The 22,654-nt window shown below is 38.5% G+C and overlaps 1 protein-coding gene across 1 annotated transcript; it reads left to right on the top strand.

Moving 5' to 3' along the window:
* Nucleotides 1-11,077: 11,077 nt before the first annotated feature.
* On the top strand, nt 11,078-12,055 carry LOC138882660 (uncharacterized). The gene is made up of 3 exons (XM_070163268.1): nt 11,078-11,369; nt 11,519-11,610; nt 11,828-12,055. The coding sequence occupies exons 1-3, from the start codon at nt 11,078-11,080 to the stop codon at nt 12,053-12,055; spliced, it is 612 nt and encodes a 203-aa protein (XP_070019369.1).
* The last annotated feature ends 10,599 nt before the right edge of the window (nt 12,056-22,654 follow it).

The following is a 22,654-nucleotide window of genomic DNA, read 5'->3' as shown; positions in this document are numbered from 1 at the left end:
AGCAACGTTCCCCATGCGAAGCAGAGTTATCTTTCATGTGCACACAACATATCAATTCGATTCTGTTCCTCCCCCATGTTGACACCTATATAACTTCTCTCTTTTGGCATCATTGAAAAGAATAACAGAAGAAGCACAGTCAAAAAGAAGTTCAACAACATTAACTCATGCCACTTGGGGAACACAACATAAACAATAACAAGAACAATAAGTGAATGTTATTGCACAATATAGAGTGATTGCCCATAGTAGAGTAATCGTAATAAAAGCACAGTAGTTTCAACAATACATAATATGATAATTTAAACAGCTAAAGTACTAATGTCATCAAATATAGGAATCAAAAGAAGATAAGAATTCAAGGGACTTCGGAAGGAGTGAAATATATGGATCACTGAGCAGGAGAAAAAGTAATGGGCTAAGGCTTTGATGAGCTTGTCCATTCCTTTGATCAATGATCATCTGCTCTCTCAGTTCCTCCACCTATTTCCTCAATCTTTCATTCTCACCCTTCAACTTAGAATTCTATTCTACCAAGGGTCCACGAGGACCTGGTTCTCAACCTATCTGAGTAGGCTGAACTATCAATCAGATCACCAAGAATCTCCCCAAGCTTCTTCTCATCAAGAACAAACTCAGTCCCATGCACATATAGCATTATAGCATCACATACAACATAGAAGTTTTACTTCTTCTTCATAAACGTTGGGACTTGGAGGAACAAAGAGGTGATTCTATTTTTGAAACTCAACAATGTTAAGAAGTTCCTCTATTTTTCAGCAATATTAGAGTCAACACTCTCCCTAATAATACTTTTTGAGACTTCAGAGTCTTTTGCCTCTCCAAACCTGATGACTCAACCTTTTGCTTTTGTAAGGAACCAGGTTCCTCACTTACACTACCATTTCTATCCCTGAACAACCATGTCTTCCTTTTTTTCTTCTCAATCTGTTTCCCCTTATCATTTGTTGCATCTTTCTCAGTCAACTTTCTTTTCTCCAATTTTTTGTTACCTTCATTCTCTCTTCCACAATCACATCAGCAGGTCATACCACTTCATCATCAATCAGCCTACTTTTTACTGGATCGGAAGTTCGTTTAAGCATATAACTCAAAAAGAAAGAGATCATCATTAAAATTGACTTTCTGAAAAGAACTTGAGGGATCAGGTCCCTCATTCAGTTCTTACATTTACCAATTTCTCCATCCTTCAAGACTTCCAGGGTTTTTGATTCAGATGGAGTTAGGATTTTGGAAAGTGACAGAGTTGGGTTCACTTATGGCATATTTGTAGAGAAAGATTCTTTTTGAGACAAGGTTGATTTTGGTTTGGAAGAAAAGATTGGTTTTGGTTGGGTGTAAGATAGATAAGTGTTTTTGGGGGGGGGGGGGCTACAGGTCAGTTTAGAAGAGGTTTAACATTTTAGACTTCAAAAATCAATAGAGAGGTAGGAGAAAGGCCAGAATAAATTAATGACATGACACTTCAACAACTTAAAAAGTCATATAAGTATTGGAGAGACTACTAACCTGAGTCGCAGAAACCAAGTTCCTTAACAGTTTTTGAAAATCTAAGCAAACACTTCTAAAAGTGCAACTCTTACTTGTTTTGTCCTGAAACTACCATAAGTGTATACTTGTAACAATATAGCTTTGAGTTAGATGTCGCCGAAAAATACTTTTTAGCATTGTACCTTTCCTGCTTAACATAGCCAATCATCGAGGGAGCATGCCCATAGTTGATTTATTTCAAAGTATTCTCACCTCAGCGCCTTGGTGAAGATGTCTGCTACCTGGTTCTCTGTCTTCCAGAACGCCATACAAGTCAAGACCCTTTTCAACATTTATCCCTCAAAAAGTGATGTCGCACATCGATGTGCTTTGTCCCCTTGTGTTGTACCGAGTTCTTTGCCATGTTTAGAGCACTTGTGTTATCATACAATAATGACACACAATATGTAAACACACCTAAATCTTCTAGTTGTTGCTTGATCTATAGCAGTTGAGCACAACAAGAGGCATCATCTACATATCTAACTTCAACAGTAGAAAGAGCCGCAGAGTTTTGTTTCTTGTACCCTAAGAGATCAAACATGAACCCAGAAAAAGTGCGGTAGACATGTGATTTTTGACCCTCCCCAAGATTTTACATATTTTAGCATATAAATATTTAGTTTATGTCAAATATAGCTATTTCAACTAGTTTTAGCTCTTTTACCTTATTTTATCACAAAAAAATGAAAATTAAAAAAAAATAGTTCCATTAATGTTTTGTAGTCATTTTTAATCTTGAAAAATACCAAAAATAGGTTTGTTTTAATGGTTAGTCTTATTCTAATAGTTATTTTATTTAAGTTGGATTAATTAGTAAATAAGGTAGTATTTTAGTCTTGTTCATATAGAAAGAATAAAATTTGGGCTCAAACGACCCATTTTTAAGCCTAATTTTCGGACCTAACCCATAATTCATAGGCTCATACCCTTCTAATCTAATATAATCCTAAAAGACCTAAAGGGATCAAATATATATATGAACCTGCCGCCTAAGAGCTGGGAGGAATGAGCCGTTTTGGGATTTTAAGAAGAAGACATCAGCCGTTTCATCACAGGACCCCTCCCCGCATCCGTTTCTCATCTTCCTCACAATACTAAACAACCATAACAAAATATCTAAGGATTTTTAGGAGCAGATGAGTCGTCTTCTTCACTTAAAAAACACAAAAAGACGCCTAAGACAAAAAATGGAAACAGCCGCAACTCAAAAATAGGACCCCCTGGACTTCGTCTTCTTCACCTCACCTTGAAGTTACATGCAGCAACAACCAGACCAAGGACCTTCAGTTCTTTTGATCTTCTTCAACAAAAGAGTAACGCCTAAGACCTAAAAACTTGGACCCTCTCTTTAGAAGCTGCAGCAACAGCCATAAACACCCGACTCAAACCAGCAGCTGCTGCTTCTTCATCTCGTAACTCCGACGACCTTCCATTGAAACCGGTGAACGCACACCACAACAGTTTCAAATTCATAGATTCCGTTTTGAAGCTCGTTTGGAGAGTTGTTTGGAGCTGAAATGTGGGAAACGGTTTGAAGTCGTCGTACAGTTCCCGATTCGAGGTTGCGGATCCGGGTTCTGATCGCGGTTTAATTTTCTGGTCAGAGGCTAGCGTTGGAAACTCTACTTCCCGTAAGGTCCATTTCTCAGCTTTACATCTATTTAAGCTTTGATGAGTTCTTAAAATTAATTTCATTGAATGAATACAGTTTGGTTGTTTCACTGTATACTATTTGGCTTATGATCCTTCAAATTAGTTTATTTGCTAAAGTTGCAGGTAACTGGTGTAATGTGGCATTGCATATATATATAAATGAATAATAGATAGAGCTAACTGAAAATAAGAAATAATATATACACCAAGAATGAAGGCCGTGAAATGGCAAAATTCAATTCTTGCTTCACTATCACCGCTTGATGTCTACTGCATAAACTTTCTTGAAAGGATATAGATTGAAAAGGAAAATGTAAAGGTTTGAACTTGCAACTTAATAACTGTAGATTCCCGCTACACTTTTAGCTAATATAGATATTATTAATCTTATAAAGGTCCATTCTATGTTTCACGATTCAAAACCCTTTGTGATTGAGTTTTTGTTTATGAATTTTATTAATATTTAATTTATAAAATGCACGTCTATGAGCAAATTTGAGGGAAGGGAGTGTTAGCTAAAACAAATGGTTTGTGTAATTGTTGGATGATGGTTTGGGCATACGGAAATTGAAAGATAATCGAGGCCGTGTGGTTTCGAATTTAGAAGCCTAAAAATTTACTTTAAGTGATTAATGTAAGTGATTATCTTGGTCTCATTTTAATTTTATTTACTTGTTCATAACGCTAGGAGCATGCTTAGGCCGTTAATATTTTTAAACATTGTAACTTGCTTTAGGCGATCGATAATAAATTATCGTGGTCATGGGTACGGTTCCCGTGGCATGGTCACGACATGTAAATCTCAATTCGGGTATGCATTTCATGTGACCCTGCCATAATTTTGAATAATAATAATAAAAATAAACATGTTATAAATCCGGGTGTGCATTTCATGTGACCCAACTTCAATTTCCAATAAGGTTAAATAATATAAACATGTTGTGAACCGCGAATGTATTTCATGTAGTGTGGTTTACGATGCATTTTCAAAAAATAAATAAGTTTTTGACAATCATGAATTTTCCTAAAAACATTAAAAGGCAGTTAGGGGGTTAAAAATGTACGTAGGTTTTAAATGTGTAATTAATCAGATAATTATGCCAATGTTAATAGTTGAGCGACCGTGCTAGAACCACAGAGCCCGGGAATACCTAACACATTCTTCCGGGTTAACAGAATTCCTTACTCGGATTTCTGTGTTCGCAGACCATAAATAAGAGTCAACTTTCCTCGATTCGGGATTTTAAGCCGGTGACTTGGGACACCATAAATTATCCCAAGTGGCGACTCTGAATAAATAAATAAATCCCGTTTTGATTGTCACTTAAATTGGAAAAAACTCCCCTATACCCCTTTCGGGGTAGTAAAAATGGGGTGTGACAAGTGCCATGCCAGAAGTGCTTTTCCTATCTACCAGATACATAACATAGTCAACATCAGCAACCCTATTAAGTCGAGGTTATCTCTCGAGGGATAGTAGAGAACCAGGCCCTGCATCCCTTTTAGATATCTTAGGATTCTCTTAGCAACTTTCAGATGAGATTCCTTTAGACTGGATTGAAACTCGGACAAAAGACCCATAATAAAAATTATGTCTAGTCTGCTACAGAAGTGACCCTATGATACCTTTATACATGGTTTGATTTACAAGGGAACCAGGTTCTTCCATGTCTAGACAAGTAGCTATGGCGATGGTAGTGTCAATGATTTATTGATGTCTCCATGTCAAATCTCTTCAACAACTTCTTGATGTACTTTTGTTGACTTATCATTGTCCCTTTGGTAGTTTGCTTCACTTGTAAATCTAAGAAAAAATTCAGTTTCCCATCATACTCATTTCTAACTCACTTCTCATGAGTTTTGCAAATTCTTCACATAGAGAATCAACTGTTGCTCCAAAGATGATGTCATCAACATAGATATGCACAATGAGCAGGTTCCTTCCTCGTTTCTTCAGAAAAAGAGTGTTGTCAATTTTCCCTCTTGTAAAGCTATTTTTCTAGAAGAAATTTTGATAATCTTTCATACCAAGCACTAGGAGCCTGTTTTAACCCATACAAGGCCTTGTCGAGTTCAAAAACATGCTTCCAAACTCATCAAGTTTGTTTCTGAATACCCACCTGGTTCCTATAACAATTCTGTCAGCAAGTCTTGGAACCGCTTCCATACACTGTTCCTCTTAAATTGATGGAGCTCTTCATGTATAGCTGTAATCCAGTCTGCATCTCTCAATGTGTAAAGACCCAGAAAATTTCGCTAAGTAAATTAAGATTTTGTGGTGCCATATAGGTTAATTATAATATTTTATGTGCTATTAACATGATGGGCATCAATTGAAATTGGTAAATAAGTGTATAAGTCTTATAATGTGTAATGTGGGGTGTAATGGGAGGCCTAAGTCTAAGCCAAGTTGGAAAATTTCATAATAGACTAAAGTTGTAAATGAGTATGCACAAACCTCAATTTGGACAAGCATATCTACATTTATATAAGGTTTTGTGTGATTCACAACCTATTAAATTAAAGTTCTTTGAGTCTAGTTTCCGACGCATCAAACCGTTTGTCATTTGGAGGTGTATATAGAAAGTTACTACCATTTTACTGGGCATGTGTCATATGCGCGCCCAGGTGCGCGGCGGAAGCGCGACAGCATATTGAGAAGTATTCTGCCTCCTTAGCGCAGGCGCACTAGTATCAGACCTCTAAATATACCTAAGGACGAGAAATGAGAGGATTTAAGTCATTTTGCAAGACTAGGGTATCCTCTCCATCCCCAATCCGGCCAAGGCATCCAATTGCACACCTAAGGTGAGTTTTTAAGTGTGTTTTCATGGTGATTTCACTTCTCAATCACTAGTTAAAACATGGTTTTGATTGGAATTCATTGGATTTCATCAAAATCTCAAGAACATCCCAAAAGTTGTCTTTCAAGATTTGGTCTACAAGAGGTAATCTTTTACCCTTATACTTATATATATGGAGTTATTATGGAAATATGAGTATGAATTAAGTATTGTAACTCATGGGATGGTGATTGGAAGCCATAAGTGCCTAACCTAGATTGTGTTGGTGTTGTAAAGATTGTGAAATGGGTTAATTAAGGAGGTTGATGGTTGGGTGTGAATAAATGGTCATACAAATGTTGTTAGAAGGTATAAATTGGTTAGGAACGATGGTGGAATAAATTGTTGGTTAATAGCGATAGTTGGATGAACTAATACTACGGTTATGAGATGTAAAGATCTATACCTACAAGGTGTTTGATAATATGCCTAAATGGCATAAGTTATGGAATTTATTATTAATATTGGCCCTATTGAATGTTGTATTGTAGATTGAAGTTGTTTAAGTGTATTGGATCATTGTAGTATCATTAAGGGGCAAATTTCAGGTAGGTATGGCTAAAACCCTGTCTTTTAGAAATTGAGCTCCATCGGTGTTTGTGTAAATACGGTAAGATTAAAGTTGAATTATTGTATTGATTGTTGTTTCACATGAATTTGGCGGTGTGACCTTATATGCATGAAAGATGTATCTCAATATGATTAATGTGTTATTCTTGATAACATGAAAAGGTGCAAGGAATATGAATCATGTATTGAAATGCTTAGACCTTAAATTGAGATTAAAGCTGCATATATTGTGTCATCTATGTGAAGTCTCATCTATGCTTACAATTTTATTTGCTCTTCTGTGCACATATTATCCAAAATTGCAAGTATGATGTTGAAAGTGAAAGTGATGTGGAATGAGAGTTATGAAATATGGCCTAGTGCCAAGTATGATATGATAATTGTAGCCCTAAGTGCCAATGAGTTGATATGATAGATTTAAAAGAAAGATTAAAATGAGATGATTAATGAGAAAGGAACAACGCCTAGGTAAGGCGGCCGTGTTCGGACACCAGGCCGCACACATGGTGGTAATGTGCGGATATTGAATTCTAGAAAAAGGGAAATGAAATGGTCATTGAAGTATATATCTCAAAAGAGGCAACCTAGATGATCGGGTTGTGATCGGACTCCGCTCAAGATAGCGGTGGTATTGTGAACAATGTTGAACAGTATGAAATGTCCCAAACTAAAGGCTATGGAAACATGATGTGAAAATCGTATGATTCTTTTACCTTGATAATGTTGTGATCGTTTAAAGCTTTTGAGTCATACTTGTGATTTCCTTATTTTTGTATGAAAGTTCTTTCTAATTAGATGGTGTTTAGTTATACATACTAGTGTTATTCGATGGCACTAACGTCCCTTTTGCCGGGTGCGCTATGTCTTTAAATGGATGTAGGTGTTTCTATAGCAGGCAGTGTTGGTCGCAGCTAGTGCTGCATCATCCTTTCAGCTGACTTGGTGAGCCCCACTTCGTTTCGGGGTCATGTTTCATCTGTTTATCATGTACATTGTATTTGAGGTATATCTGGAGCCTTGTTGCCGGCGTTTTCATATTACTCGTTAGTTGTATTTAGAGGCTCTGTAGACAGGTTGTGGGTAGTGTCGGATGTTGGAATTAAAGTAGAAATATTGATGTTTGGCAATGATGTATAAAACTTGTAATATCTTCAAAATTGTGAACGAAGTTGTTATTGGAAATGAAATGGAATTTTTAATGACATGTTTATAGAATTTGATTAATGGTGTACATTTCCTCTTTATTCAAAGACGAATTTGATTAAGGTTTTAAGGTGTCCTAGGATGTCTTGGAGCCGCGTCTAGTAGAGTCCTTCTTATCGGTGTGTTGTCGACCACATCTATAAGTTGGAGGCTACATGGACATTTAGGAATGTTACCCTTCTTAAACACTCCAGATCGTGCGATAAAACTTGACAATAAGATTGTTTTCTAACTCGTGCATTGAAATTCAAGATAAGTTTAACTTTCGTCTATTTCAAGTAATGTTGTCATATGGAATGACAAATGCGCAAAGGCCTAAATATTAAGGAGATGGCACATGTATCATGTTGAACAAATTGTACAGATATATGAGATACGTGCACAGTACCAAAAGCATACTTTATTCGAGAAAAGTGTTAAAAATGATTACCACCTCCAAAGAGATATTGACTTGATAAATGAGATGCGAGCTTATATGGCACATGTGGATAGTGTGGGAGGTATGTATATGATCCTATGGTGTAAAAGAAAATTTGTTATATAAGCATATGGTATATATAAGGCATGACCGGGAGAGTAATGACAAACATGTAGGTCTCTCACGGGAGACAAAAAGTTATGAAAGGAGATCCAATTGAACCCACGATAAAAAGACCCATGTACAACGAACTTTATAAAAATCCTTAAGTGCACGAAGTGATATTACACTCCTAACGGATATTGACGTGAGGAATTTGAATCCCAAGCTCGTGAGGCTGAATAAGAGCAAAGAACTTATGAGGTTAATACTATGGTGACTTAAATCTCCCTAATAGTCAAACATATATATGAGGGATAGAGACATGAGGCATATGTCCCTGAAGTTGCTAAATTCAAGACCTATGTCGAAATTCGGGACATTCACCCCAAGTGGGGGAGGGAGGGCCATAGTGAGGCCACTTAAATACAATGAAACAAGAGTAAGACCATGTAGATATGATGTTTGAATATTTTGTTGAAGACATGCGTAGTCTAGAAAAGTGATAATGGATGATGCGATTATCTGAAAGGATATGCTAATGATATACCGCTAGCACCCCCAAGAAGGTGAAAGGTTAAGGAAGGTAAATTCCTCATACATGGCAATGTGAATGATAGGGTCAACGGTCCTAGAAACTAAGAGTATATTTGTAAAGGTATTTTATACTTGTTAGAGGGTCAGGAACAATGGAAACCTAAGGAAGTACTATAGGTCAAATATGGAAGGTTTCGAGTTTTTAGAATGGGTTAATCATAGAACTGTGATTTAACCAAAGTACCAAGGTGTTAAGAAAGGAGAAACGAGTGGGAGAAATAAATATGATGCTATAATAACCCAATAGGGTATTTGGGCTTGATGGAGAGCCTCTAAAGAATCTTACAAGCTAAGAAGTGTTAAGTGATATGACGATGAACACACTTTCCCACGGATATCCTAACGAGAGTTAAGAGGTGAGTGGAATGAAATAACTAAGGGAAAAGACCACATAACATAAGTAAGAGTGCATGGTTATTCACTAGCTAGGAAGAACGAGGCGAGAAAAAATAGGGAGAAAACCTATAAATTGAGATGATCATGGTTATCATAAAATATCTTGTATCAAAATGGTGGACTCGCTTAGAGCATAAGTGTTAATAAAAGTTATACAGGACTAACCATAATGTAACCGACTTGGGTGACACTGAATGACAACTAAAGGAGCTAAAGATAGTTCATGTCTACATATAATGGAAAGTGAGACTACTGGTGGTGAAGTTGTGGTATGATAAACTCATTAAACCAAGCACAATGATATTACAAGTTCACGGGAGGTAGACAAGCGTGTGGCAAAATAAGGCTATTAATTATGCACTATGAGCAAAATAGAATGGGAATGAATATTCCAGTTAGAAAGAAAAGATGGTACCAGCATATTGTTCGGGCCAGTGGCGCTTTCTGAATTGAATATGTATGAAGGGTGTTGATATGTGTTTTGGGAAGTGTTGAACAGTAAAGAGACATCATGAGAATGTTCACAAGTGAAAGTGGAGTGGTTACTTAAATCCTATAAGGCACACAAAGAGGAAAGAGATTGATCAGGAAAGGTCTGAGCATAATGTTACATTACATTTGATACAATGTCGTACATGTTGATGATATTAAAGTGTGTGCGTGGGCTAGAAGATATTATTCCTTTGAAATAGAAGGTTCTATAAGAAAACTCATTCAGTAATGTCTTTTGTTGAGAATTTGGAAGAGTTAGTTGCAAGTATTCACAGGAGATTGTAACCATATCAGGGAAATTATTCTAGAACTCGATTCGTGGGAGGTCTTATGTAAGAGAAATGTGATAAATATGTTCCACTAATGATGCAACATGTTAAGGTGATAGTTTATGCCTCTAGGCAACTCAAGAATCATGGGAAGAACTATGCAGCACATGACTTAGAGCTTGCGGTAGTGGTGTTTGCACTAAGGATTTGGCGATATTTTTTGTATGGGGCCCATGTGGACGTATTTACGAACCACAAGAGACTTCAATATATTTTCAAACAAAAAGGAGTTGAATCTGAGGTAGAGAAGATGGATTGAGTTACTCAAAGACCACGACCTCGACATTCAATATCACCCGGGAAAGCCAAACATCATGGAAGATGCTCTTAGCTAGAAATCTATGGATAGTTTAGCTCACTTGTAGGTATGCCGAAGGCCGTTGGACAGAGAGGTTCATTAGTTGGCTAGTTTGGGAGTTTGTCTTGCGACCTCTAGTGAAGGTGGGGAAATTATGCAAAATAGGGTTGAATCGTCACTTGTGGCAGAAGTGAAAGAGAAGCAATACAACGATCCATTGTTGGTACAGCTGAAGGAGGGAATTCATAAACACAGGACCACATCCTTTTCTTTTGGCATTGATGATGGTACTCTACGGTGCCAAGGGCACCTATGTGTTCCAGATATTGACAGTCTTCGAGAAAGGATTTTGGAAGCTCACACTTTTAGGTATTCCGTACACCTAGATTCTACAAAAATGTATCATGATCTCAAAGAAGTTTATTGGTGGAATAACATGAAAAGGGATGTGGTGGACTTTGTGGCAAAATGTCCGAACTGTCAGCAAGTGAAGGCTGAACATCATAGGCCTGGAGGATTGTTGCAAAGCATAGAAATTTCAATGTGGAAATGGAAAATGATCAATATGGATTTTGTGGTAGGATTACCGCGCACTACGCGCAAGTTTGACTAAATTTGGGTAATCATGGATCGACTCACCAAATTAGCACACTTCTTACCAGTCAAATCTACTGACACAGCGGAACAATATGCTCAACTGCATATCAAAGAAATAGTCAGGTTGCATGGCACCCCAGTCTCAATCATTTTAGATCGAGGGGCTCAATTCACGACAAACATTTGGAAGAAATTTCAGCAAGGTTTGGGTACTCAAGTAAATCTTAGTACAACCTTTCATCCACAAACTGATGGGCAGGCAGAGCGGACCATTCAGACGCTTGAGGACATGTTGCGTGTTTGTGTTCTTGATTTTAAAGGTAGCTGAGATGATCATTTTTCACTCATAGAGTTGTCTTATAACAACAACTTCTATGCTAGTATTCAGATGGAACCATTTGAGGCATTGTATGGTAGGAGATGTAGATCTTCCATTGGTGGTTTGAGGATGGGGAAGCTGAATTGATAGGGCCAGACCTTGTGCATCAAGCTATGGAGAAGGTTAAGATTATTAAGGAGCAGTTGAAAACTGCTCAGAACCGTCAAAAGTCCTATTCGAATGTTCGTCGAAGAGATTTGGAATTCAAGGAAGATAATTAGGTATTCTTGAAGGTTTCCCCCATGAAGGGTATCATGCGTTTTGGAAAGAAAGGAAAGTTAAGTCCGAGATATGTCAGGCCGTACAAAATCATTCAAAGGATTGGTCAGGTGGCTTACAAGCTTGAGCTACCACCTGAGATGTCATTAGTGCCCCCGGTTCCATATGTCCATGGTGTAGAAGGTAGTTGGAGATTCATCCGCTATTGTACCAATTGAGACTATTAAAGATAATGAAGAATTGTTGTATGAAGAAATTCTAGTTGCCATCCTTGATAGGCAAGTCCAAAAGTTGAGAAATAAAGAAATTACCTCCGTGAAAGTGTTATGGCGAAACCAGCAAATTGAGGAAGCCACTTGGGAAGCTGAGGAAGAAATGAAAAAGAAGTACCCTCGTTTGTTTGAATAGCAATGAAATAGTTCTATGAAGTTGTTTCACATAAATTTTGTATCGCTTGTTCAACTAATGTAAAGGCATTCCTTTCCAATTATATGTTCATTATGGGGCTACGGTTGGTGTTGTTTTATGTTCTGTTGCGTCATTTGATAACATATATTTTGTTGAGGTGTGTTTCTAGGATTCTCTGACAGGTGGATAAGCCCAGTTACAAGGGAAACTCTGCCGAAATTTATGAAAGATTTGGGAGTTAGCCAAAATTTGGGAGTTAAAGAGGTGTGAGAAAAGAGATAAGTTATGCTAAGTATTTGCGGATTGACTCCACTTATCATTCGAGGGCAAATGATCCTAAGCGGGGGCGAATGTAAAGCCCCAAAAAATTTCGCTAAGTAAATTAGGATTTCGTGGTGCCGTATAGGCTAATTATAATATTAACATGATGGTCATCAATTGGAATTGGAAAAATAAGTGTATAAGTCTTATAATGTGTAATGTGGGGTCTAATGGGAGGCCTAAGTCTAAGCCAAGTTGGAAAATATCATAATAGACTAAAGTTGTAAATGAATACACAAGACCTCACTTTGGACAAGCATATCTATATTTATATAAGGTTTTACATGATTCACAACCTATAAAATTAAAGCTCTTTGAGTCTAGTTTCCGACGCATCAAACCGTTTGTCATTTGGAAGTGTATACAGAAAGTTACGGCCATTTTACTGGGCATGTGTCATATGCGCGCCCAGGTGCGCGGCGGAAGCGCGACCGCGCATATTGAGAAGTATTCTGCCTCCTTAGCGCGGGCGCGCTAGTAGCAGACCTCTAAATACACCTAAGTACGGGAAATGAGAGGATTTAAGTCATTTTTCAAGACTAGGGCATTTCCTCCATCCCCAATCCGGCCAAGGCATCCAATTGCACACCTAAGGTGAGTTTTAAGTGTGTTTTCATGGTGATTTCTCATCTCAATCACTAGTTAAAACATAGTTTTGATTGGATTTCATAGGATTTCTTCAAAATCTCAAGAACATCCCAAAAGTTGTCTTTTAAGATTTGGTCTACAAGAGGTAATCTTTTACCTTAGACTTACATATATGGAGTTATTATGGAAATATGAGTATGAATTAAGTATTGTAACTCTCGGGATGGTGATTGGAAGCCATAAGTGCCTAACCTAGGTTGTGTTGGCGTTGTAGAGATTGTGAAATGGGTTAATTAAGGAGGTTGATGGTTGGGTGTGAATGGATGGTCATACAAATGTTGTTAGAAAGTATAAATTGGTTAGGAACGATGGTGGAATAAATTGTTGGTTAATAGCGATAGTTGGATGAACTAATACTACAGTTATGAGATATAAAGATCTATACCTACAAGGTGTTTGATAATATACCTAAACGGCATAAGTTATGGAATTTATTAGTAATATTGGCCCTATCGAATGTTGTATTGTAGATTGAAGTTGCTTAAGTGTATTGGATCATTGTAGTATCATTAAGGGGCAAATTTCAGGTATGTATGGCTAAAACCCCGCCTTTTAGATATTGAGCTCCGTCGGTGTTTGTGTAAATACGGTAAGATTAAAGTTGAATTATTGTATTGATTGTTGTTTCACATGAATTTGGGGTTTTGACCTTATATGCGTGAAAGATATATCTCAATTTGATTAATGTGCTATTCTTGATAACTTGAAAAGGTGCAAGGAATATGAATCATGTATTGAAATTCTTAGACCTTAAATTGAGATTGAAGCTGCATATATTGTACCATATATGTGAAGTCTCATCTATGCTTACAATTTTATTTGCTTTTGTGTGCACATATTATCCTAAATTGCCAGTTTGATGTTGAAAGTGAAAGTGATGTGGAATGAGAGTTATGAAATATGGCCTAGTGCCAAGTATGATATGATAATTGTGGCCCTAAGTGCCAATGAGTTGATATGATAGATTTGAAACAAATATTAAAATGAGATGATTAATGAGAAAGGAACAATGCCTAGGTAAGGCGGCAGTGATCGGACACCATGCCGCACACATGGTGGTAATGTGTGGATATTGAATTCCGAAAAAAGAGAAATAAGATGGTGATTGAAGTATATGTCTCAAAAGAGGAAACCTAGACGATCGGGTCGTGATCGGACTCCGCTCAAGATAGCGGTGGTATTATGAACAATGTTGAACAGTATGAAATGTCCAAACTAAAGGCTATGGAAACATGATGTGAAAATTGTATGATTCTTTTACCTTGATAATGTTGTGATCGTTTAAAGCTTTTGAGTCATACTTGTGATTATCTTATTTTTGTATGAAAGTTCTTTCTAATTAAATGGCGTTTAGTTATACATACTAGAGCTATTCGATGGCACTAACGTCCCTTTTGCCGGGGGCGCTATGTCTTTAAATTGATGTAGGTGTTTCTATAGCAGGCAGTGTTGGTCGCAACTAGTGCTGCATCATCCTTTCAGCTGACTTGGTGAGCCCCACTTCATTTCGGAGTCCTGTTTCATCTGTTTATCATGTACATTATATTTGAGGTATAGCCGAAGCCTTGTTGCCAGTGTTTCCATATTACTCTTTAGTTGTATTTAGAGGCTCCGTAGATAGGTTGTGGGTAGTGTTAGGTATTGGAATTACAGTGGAAATATTGATGTTTGGCAATGATGTATAAAACTTGTAATATCTTCAAAATTGTGAACGAAGTTGTTAATGGAAATGAAATGGAATTGTTAATGACATGTTTATAAATTTGATTAATGGTGTACATTTCCTCTTTATTCAAAGACGAATTTGGGTAGTATGAAACCTAACAGGCTTGCTCAATCGGGTTTACTAAGTTGAGCACTGGTCGCGCTCCTCAGATTTTGGGGCGTAAAACAATGCTTCCTTGCTATTCTTGGGCTCTATTTGAGAGAGAAAGGCTTAGAAGGAAAGCTAATTTCTTGTCTTTGAGCTGGTTTGAATTCCTCAGCAGCTGGAGTTCCATGTAAAACATCTACAACTCTATTTTCTTCTTCAGATATTGTGATTGAGGGACCAGGTTCCTCTCCATCAGTTGGACATATGGTTGCACCATCCTCATTTGATTCCTCAACGTGGCTCATCATATCAAATTTTCTATTTTCCCTGTCAATGACTTTACCAGGAACAATTGACTGTTCTCTATCTTGATCATTCTTATCATTCAAATCCTTTCTACAAGGGTCAAAAGATTCATTGATGACTACGTGTATGCTTTCCTCTTACACATGCATCACACACCATGTGATCTTGAAGCTTGACTTGGACAGACCAGGAACTAGGTCCTTCTTGACCAATTTGTTCAGCAGTGTAAAACATTCATGACCTGGCCTTCTGTGCCATAGCTCAACATTATCATCAACAATACTCAGACAACTAAGATGCCCATTTTGCAAGGACACAAAGTTAGCAACATAGATATTTTTGTATCTTTTGACTACTAACATCACTTCACCAGTCAGAAGATTTGTGATTGTGCACATTTTAGATACAAATTCCACTTTGTTACCCTTGTCACAAATTTGGGAACTACTCAGCAAGCTATACTTCAACCCCTTTACATAGTACGCATTTTCAATAGAGTGGGAAAAATACTTCTCGATCCTTCCAACTCCTAGAATGTATCCCTTCTTGCCATTTTCAAAGGATACACTCCCTCCCTACAGGGCCTTTAGTGGAAAAAAATCATTTGTACTTCCAGTCATGAGCTTCGAGCTGCCGCTATCTATGTACCATTGTTGATTGCTCCCTTTCACTGTTCCCTACACTAGGAAATCAAGGGTTAGACTTAGGAACCCAAATAAGTTTGGGTCCCTTATAATGAAGAAAGGGGTGAATGAGGGATCTTTTGGTCCAAGCAAGCATTATACATTTTTATGTGAAGGAGCAGGTTCCCTAACAATAGTCACTTTTTCAGCAAAAACTTTATTTTTCTGTTGAGATTAAAATTTGGCCTTACAAATTTCTTTAAAGTGCCCAGTGTTGCCACAGTGAGTGCAAATCTAATTGTCAGGTACAGTAACGTACTTGCTATGAGGGTTGTAGGGAGTCTTTTCCCTTTGGAACCCAATTCCCTGCCTATTTCCCCCATTGCTGGTGTACAAGGCAGTGATAGCATCAGAGGACCTAGTCTACTTGAGTGATTTTTCAAGATCACTCTTCACTCTACCTAGTTCTTCCTGAAGTTGTTTGTTGTTCTCAAGCTCAGCACACAGACTAGAATTCACTAAATTTAACTCACTTTCAAGCTTAATGTATGCCTCACTTGCAACTTTCTTTCCTTTTTGAGAATTTTCAGGCCTACTCTCCATTTTAAGTTCCCCAATTGTTTCCTTCAAGTCCAATACCACCACTAGTAGGTCATCTCTCTCATGCTCAATGCTAGAAACTCTCTCTGTTAAAACTTCTTTTCCCTACTTACACTCTTAATGGTCTCTTTTAGGTCTACATTTGCAATTTTTTCATCTAAGGCATTTTATCTTTCTTCAGGTTCTCAATCGTTTCCTTTAAATCAACTACAATGACTACTAGGTCATCTCTGGTCTATTCTGCTTCTCCTAATTCCATAGTAAAAGAATCTTTATCATTTATAAGACTGTGATAAGCATCAATTAAAACATTAGCCAAAGATACCAGCTTTTTTTTAGAATAAAACTTCAAATTTCTTTGTACGTCCAGAACGTTTACCTCATCATCATCATCTTCTTCATCCTCATGAGATTTTGCCATCAATGCAAATATGGAATCATATTTTGCAACTTTGCTTTCAACGGACATTATGGAGGTGTCTTTCTGTTCATTATCACCCTCAGATTCACTAGAGGAATCTCCCCAGGTAGCCAGAGCTTGCTTTACAATATTATCAGCGATATCTCTTCTCTTGAACTTTCTGTCGAGGACCGGGTTCCTCTTACCCACCTTGTTAGCATTGTATTTGTAATGGACCTGATTGTGGAGAGGACAATCTTTGATAAAATGTCCTGGCTTTTTGCACTTGTGACAACAATCATATCTTTTAGTGTTTCTGCTAGAGCTGCCTTTCTTGGGAATGCCTCCATTTCTACTAACCATTTTCTGAAATCTTGGTGGTCTGTAGGTTGATCTACCTTCCTTAAAGTTTGGTAGAGCATCCATATAGATCCTTTCTAGGTGTTAACCTTTTAGAAAAAACCTGCGCTGATACCAATTGATAGAAACTAAACGTCTAACAAATTGTATAGAGAACCCGGTTCTCTATCAGTTCCCACTATAAGCAACAGACTGTAAAACTAAATAGTATAAGGAATCAGATTCTCTAATTGTTCCCACAGTAAATAGGTAGTAAATAAAGAACACAGAGGAATTTTATGTGGAAAACTCCCAGCTCAACGGGATTAAAAATCATGACCTACCTTTGTAAGATTTCAACTTCACTACTGAGCAATCTTTAGATTACAACCTATTGTAACCTAGGAATTAACCTCTTAATCCCTCACTAACTTGTAAATATACTATTACAAGCCACTTTGTAATAACTCTATTACAAAGACTTCACAACTCGACTAACTCTAGCCAAAACACAAACACAAGAATTTATAATTTACAAAGGGTTTCCTACACAATGCTTCTAACTAAGCTAAGTAGGAGTTACAAATGAAGAACAAATAATAAAGACTCAACAAGCCTAAGGACTTAAGATATTTTCAATCTTTGGATCTGGTCCTTGAGGTTGCAACAACTTTGTTCTTGAGAGAGGTTGTGGCTAGCACTTGAGAGAATATTTTCTTTTGATTTTGCAAGTATTAGGGAGATGAAATCCCTTGCCTCATGTTGATAATATGTGTGTGTGATGTCATCATGGATGATGCAATAAAGTGCCCTTTAGTTTGGCCTTAACAAGCTACAACTGTGTTGCTGTACTACTTCCAGACGGTATAGTGCAGCAGCCTGACAGATGGTACGGTGCAGCAGCTTTTACAGCTGTAGAGTTGGTTGTACAACAATGAGGGAAACTGATCCCTATCTGGTCCCTCTGCTGTTTCCTTATCTGATTTTATTGAGAATTGAACCAAACATCTGACAAATTATTCTGAATACAATGGAACTTAATTGTATTAGATTCCTTATCTTGTTCTCTCATGAAGTAAGTTGTTTTACTTTCCTTGATTGTATTTATACATGTGTGACATCATTTACAATGATGTAAGCAAGGTTGGTAAAAAGCCTTCCACAGAAAGTTGACTGTTGCACTATTCTTGTACATTAGTGTATGCAGGCAGCAACTTTCTAGCTTGAGAGTTGACTTCATACAATCTCCTCGGGAACTGGTAGGGACCTATTCCCTAAGTTGTTCCTTCCACTCTGAAGAATTGAGTTATATCCCACGCTGGATCTCAACCTGGAACTTTGTGATCTTAAGGTCTTGTAAATGTATAACAGTTTCCTTATTGGTTATGGATGGTAAGTTTGTTAGATCATCAAAACATAAAGTTTTCCTAGCATATCTCTATTGTAACCTATCATAGATTTTTCTATTCACTAATTACAAATATTGTATAAAGGACGACATAACCTTGTCGTGAATCTTATCGACTTAGACAGTCGAAACATTTTCCTAGCATATCTCTATTGCTAATATTTTTCATACGTGTATTTAGACATGTCTCATTTCCTACCAGTACCTCCCCTATGGTAATTGTCACGGGGGCATTTTCTGTCCGCCGAAAAATAGCCTGCTATGTGGTAGTCAAGTCTCAACTTGGCTCAGCCTTACTCAGATTTTCTTTCGCTTTCGAGGTTTAACACTTAGAATATTTTCAAGGCAACATAAATAAGTAAAGGCACAAGCAGATTTACGGGAACTCTTTCCCAACCTTTTATAATATAAGAATTACAAAGGAAACTCTCGAGTTTGGCAAGGTGCTGCCACCCTTGGCAGACACCAAGTCACAAAATTGTTGACTCTTGCACAGACTGCCCTATAAAAACCCCTGCCTAAGTCATTTCGTGGTGCTCACTCTTGGAAAGGCAATGGCACATAATTGGCCCCTTTTTGGGGGTGCTAACACACACATATATAGTGTAGTCAGCCCAAAACAATTTTCCTATTTCAGTTGACACCCCCAGCTGATAGGCCATGATCAGCCATGATCAAAAAACGTGCATATCATGCCCTAACATGCCTAAAACGTGCATAGACTTACCCCTATTATCAGCAACTCTTTGGACAAGGCAGTTGTAACCGCCCAACTACACATCACACTTGACAATCGCTCCATGTGCGCGTTTCTGCCATCTGCTGCATGTCTAAGGCTGGCTTTGCTCCCAGCCTTGGACTTTGACACTGCTCCTGCTCAATTCCATAGCCACAGCTTGTCGCCCATGACTTAGCCGCATGCACACCTGCTGCCACATCCGCTTGTTCATGTCAAGTCGCCCCTAATTGATCAAATCTGCCCTTTGCCAATGCCAAGCTGATATTAGCATCAAGTCACCAAGCCATGATGCCATTCCCTTTGCTAAGTCGTTTACCCACAATTCCTTAGGTGTCAGCCCGCTCACCTAAGCAAAGACAATACCAAGTTTCCAATGACACTGCCTTGGCACTAAGCTGCCTCGTCTTAGCGCCTAGGTCTTTCCCGTTTTCCTTGTCAAGCTTCCGTCCAGCCCGCCTAGTTCCGTCAAGGCCTTGGCCTTTGCTTGCACGCAGCCCACTCATGCTTTAGTGTAGTCCGTCACACCTTAGCCCTCAAATAGTAGTGTAGTCAGTCACACTTGCTCTTGCAACAATTTGTTTCCATTGACAATGCCCGCATTGTCCCGCATGTTGATTTCCCTCTCGCACATAGGACAATGGCAAGGCCATCATGCCAAATCCTTGCCACTGTGGCATCGCTTGCTGATCAGCTTTGTCAAGGGTCTAACAAACCACCCCAACTAGTTGAATTCGATGCCCTTGTCGAATAATCCCCAACACATGCTCGCCATTTGCAAAGACATCACAAGTTCAGCACCCTTTTGAGAATTACGTTGTCCTTGCCCTCAAGTGCAACGTTTTTCTCATTTGCCTTTCCTGCCTGTCATTCCCACGCAAATCTAGCATGCAACTGACTTGATTTGAAAGAATCCCATGCTGATTTTGGCACCCTCAACTTGAAATTTCTGCATCACTGCCTTTCTTGTCTTTTCAGAATTTCTAAGCCGGGACAGTCCCTTCTACGAACAAGCACACTGACCCCTTGTCTTGCCATCTTGTCCATGGCCGTCTCGCCCTCGTCACGAACTTGCTGCGCTATGATACCAATTATCACAGGGGCATTTTCTGTCCGCCGAATAACAGCTTGCTATGCGGCAGTCACGTCTCAACTTGGCTCAGCCTTACTTTGATTTTCTTTCGCTTTCGAGGTTTAACACTTAGAATATTTTCAAGGCAACATAGATAAATAAAGGCACAAGCAGATATACGGGAACTCTTTCCCAACCTTTTATATTTTAAGAATTACAAAGGAAACTCGTGTGTTTGGCAAGGTGCTGCCACCCTTGGCAGACACCAATTCACAAAATTGCCGACTCTTGCACAAACTGCCCTATAAAAGCCCCTACCTAAGGCATTTCATGCTACTCACTCTTGGAAAGGCAATGGCACATAATTTGCCATGCTCAAGCCTTGTCATAGACAACCCTATGCCTACATCTTGCTCATTTTCCCTCCCTGGGTCCTTAGCCCCTTTTTGGGGGTGCTAACACACATATATATAGTGTAGTCAGCCCAAAGCAGTTTTCCTATTTCAGTTGACACCCCCAACTGTTAGGCCATGATCACCCATGATAAAAAACGTGCATTTCATTCCCTAACATGCCTAAAAACGTGCATAGACTTAGCCCCATTATCAGCAACTCTTTGGACAAGGCAGTTGTAACCGCCCAACTGCACAACATGTGCACAATACCCTTGACAAACGCTGCATGTGCGTTGCATGTGCGCGTTTCTGGCTATCGGTTGCACGCTCAAGGCTGGCTTTGCACTCAGCCTTGGCCTTTAACACTACTCCCGCTCAATGCCATCGCCACAGCTTGTCGCCCATGACTTAGTCGCACGCATACCTGCTGCCGCAGTCGCTTGTTCATGTCAAGTCGCCCCCCTACTTGATGAAATCTGCCATTTGCTAATGCCAGGCTGATATTAGCATCAAGTCACCAAGACATGATGCCATTCCCTTTGCTAAGTCGTTTTCCCACAAATTCCTTAGGTGCCAGCCCACTCACCTATGCGAACACAATACCAAGTTGCCAATGCCACTGCCTTGGCACTAATCTGCCGCGTCTTAGCGCCTAGGTCTTTTCCGCTTTTCCTTGTCAAGCTTCTGTCCAGCCCTCCTAGTTCCGTCAAGGCCTTGGCATTTGCTTGCATGCAGCCTACTCTTGCTTTAGTGTAGTCCGTCACACCTTAGCCCTCAAATAGTAGTGTAGTCCGTCACACTTGCTCTTGCAACAGTTTGTTGCCATTGACAATGCCCGCATTATCCTGCATGTTGATTTCCCTCTCGCACACAGGCCAATGGCAAGGCCATCATGCCAAATCCTTTCCATTGCCGCGCCGCTTGCTGGTCAGCTTTGTCAAGGATCTAACAGTAATTTTATGGTGTCAATCTCTGTCATGTTCGTCCATCTAGTTCTATTAATTTTTGAGAATAGACACAAAACCATAATATGGAAAATAAAATGGCAGCAGATTTCAAATCCATAAAGATACCTGGAATATTTGCGCGCAGATCCCCATTTCTCATCAATGGGAAAACCATAAACCCTTCCTCAACCGCATTAAGGGCCAAACGCTTCCCATGCCCAAGTAGCCCGAGGAAGGACTTGTGTAGCAACTTTTCGTGACTATATAAATCAGTCTGTCCATAAATGCTTTAGATTCAAAAATCTCTGTACTGAAGGTTGTTAAAGATTTAAAAATGTTTACCTCAAAGAAAGAGTTAGTATGTTGTGTTGTGACCTTCAAAGCGTAATCGGCATCAGGCAAACTTAACGGGTGGTTTGCATCACAGTGAAATGATTATACAAGACTAGAACCTCCACCAAGTCTATTTTCTCTCAATTGGTCAAGGAAATAAGGATATATCTTCCATTAGATCATCATAATTGCAAGCTGCATCCATGCAAATTGCTATTTAATACAATCTTACAAAATAAATATTTCATCTGTCTGAATGAGTTAAACTATCACGCAAGGGAATACTCACGCCTGTACAAGGGTAGTAAGATTATTTGCGCATGCAACCTATCAAGATAGGCCTCCAAATTCACATGCCTCATCAAAGCATCATACAATCTTGAGCAATACTCATTGCCATGATCAGGACCCTACCAATACAAAGCAAAACATTGATATTAAAATTCTATTAACCATGGGCGGCTCAAGGGGTGAGGCTAGTAAAGCCTTTGCTTTAGGCCCCAAAAATTTTGACGCCCCAAAAAGTGTTAATGATAAAATAAGTAATAATATTTTGACTTAGACAATTTTGAACTTTGTAGAAAAAAGTATAAAATCTGTGTAAAAAGATTTTTAAAAAACAAAGAATATTTACTTTTTAACATAAGAAATATTCTAG

This window comes from Nicotiana sylvestris, chromosome 12 (genome assembly GCF_000393655.2).
Source record: "Nicotiana sylvestris chromosome 12, ASM39365v2, whole genome shotgun sequence".
Lineage (NCBI taxonomy): Eukaryota > Viridiplantae > Streptophyta > Magnoliopsida > Solanales > Solanaceae > Nicotiana > Nicotiana sylvestris.
This window is presented reverse-complemented; position numbering and strand designations above follow the sequence as displayed.

Excerpts from the sequence above, each read along its gene's own strand:
- LOC138882660 (XM_070163268.1), top strand. The coding sequence starts at position 11,078 with ATGGATCGACTCACCAAATTAGCACACTTCTTACCAGTCAAATCTACT. Across the intron at positions 11,370-11,518 it reads TTGTGTTCTTGATTTTAAAG|GGCCAGACCTTGTGCATCAA; the intron begins GTAGCTGAGATG and ends CTGAATTGATAG. Across the intron at positions 11,611-11,827 it reads GTCAAAAGTCCTATTCGAAT|AAGGTAGTTGGAGATTCATC; the intron begins GTTCGTCGAAGA and ends TCCATGGTGTAG.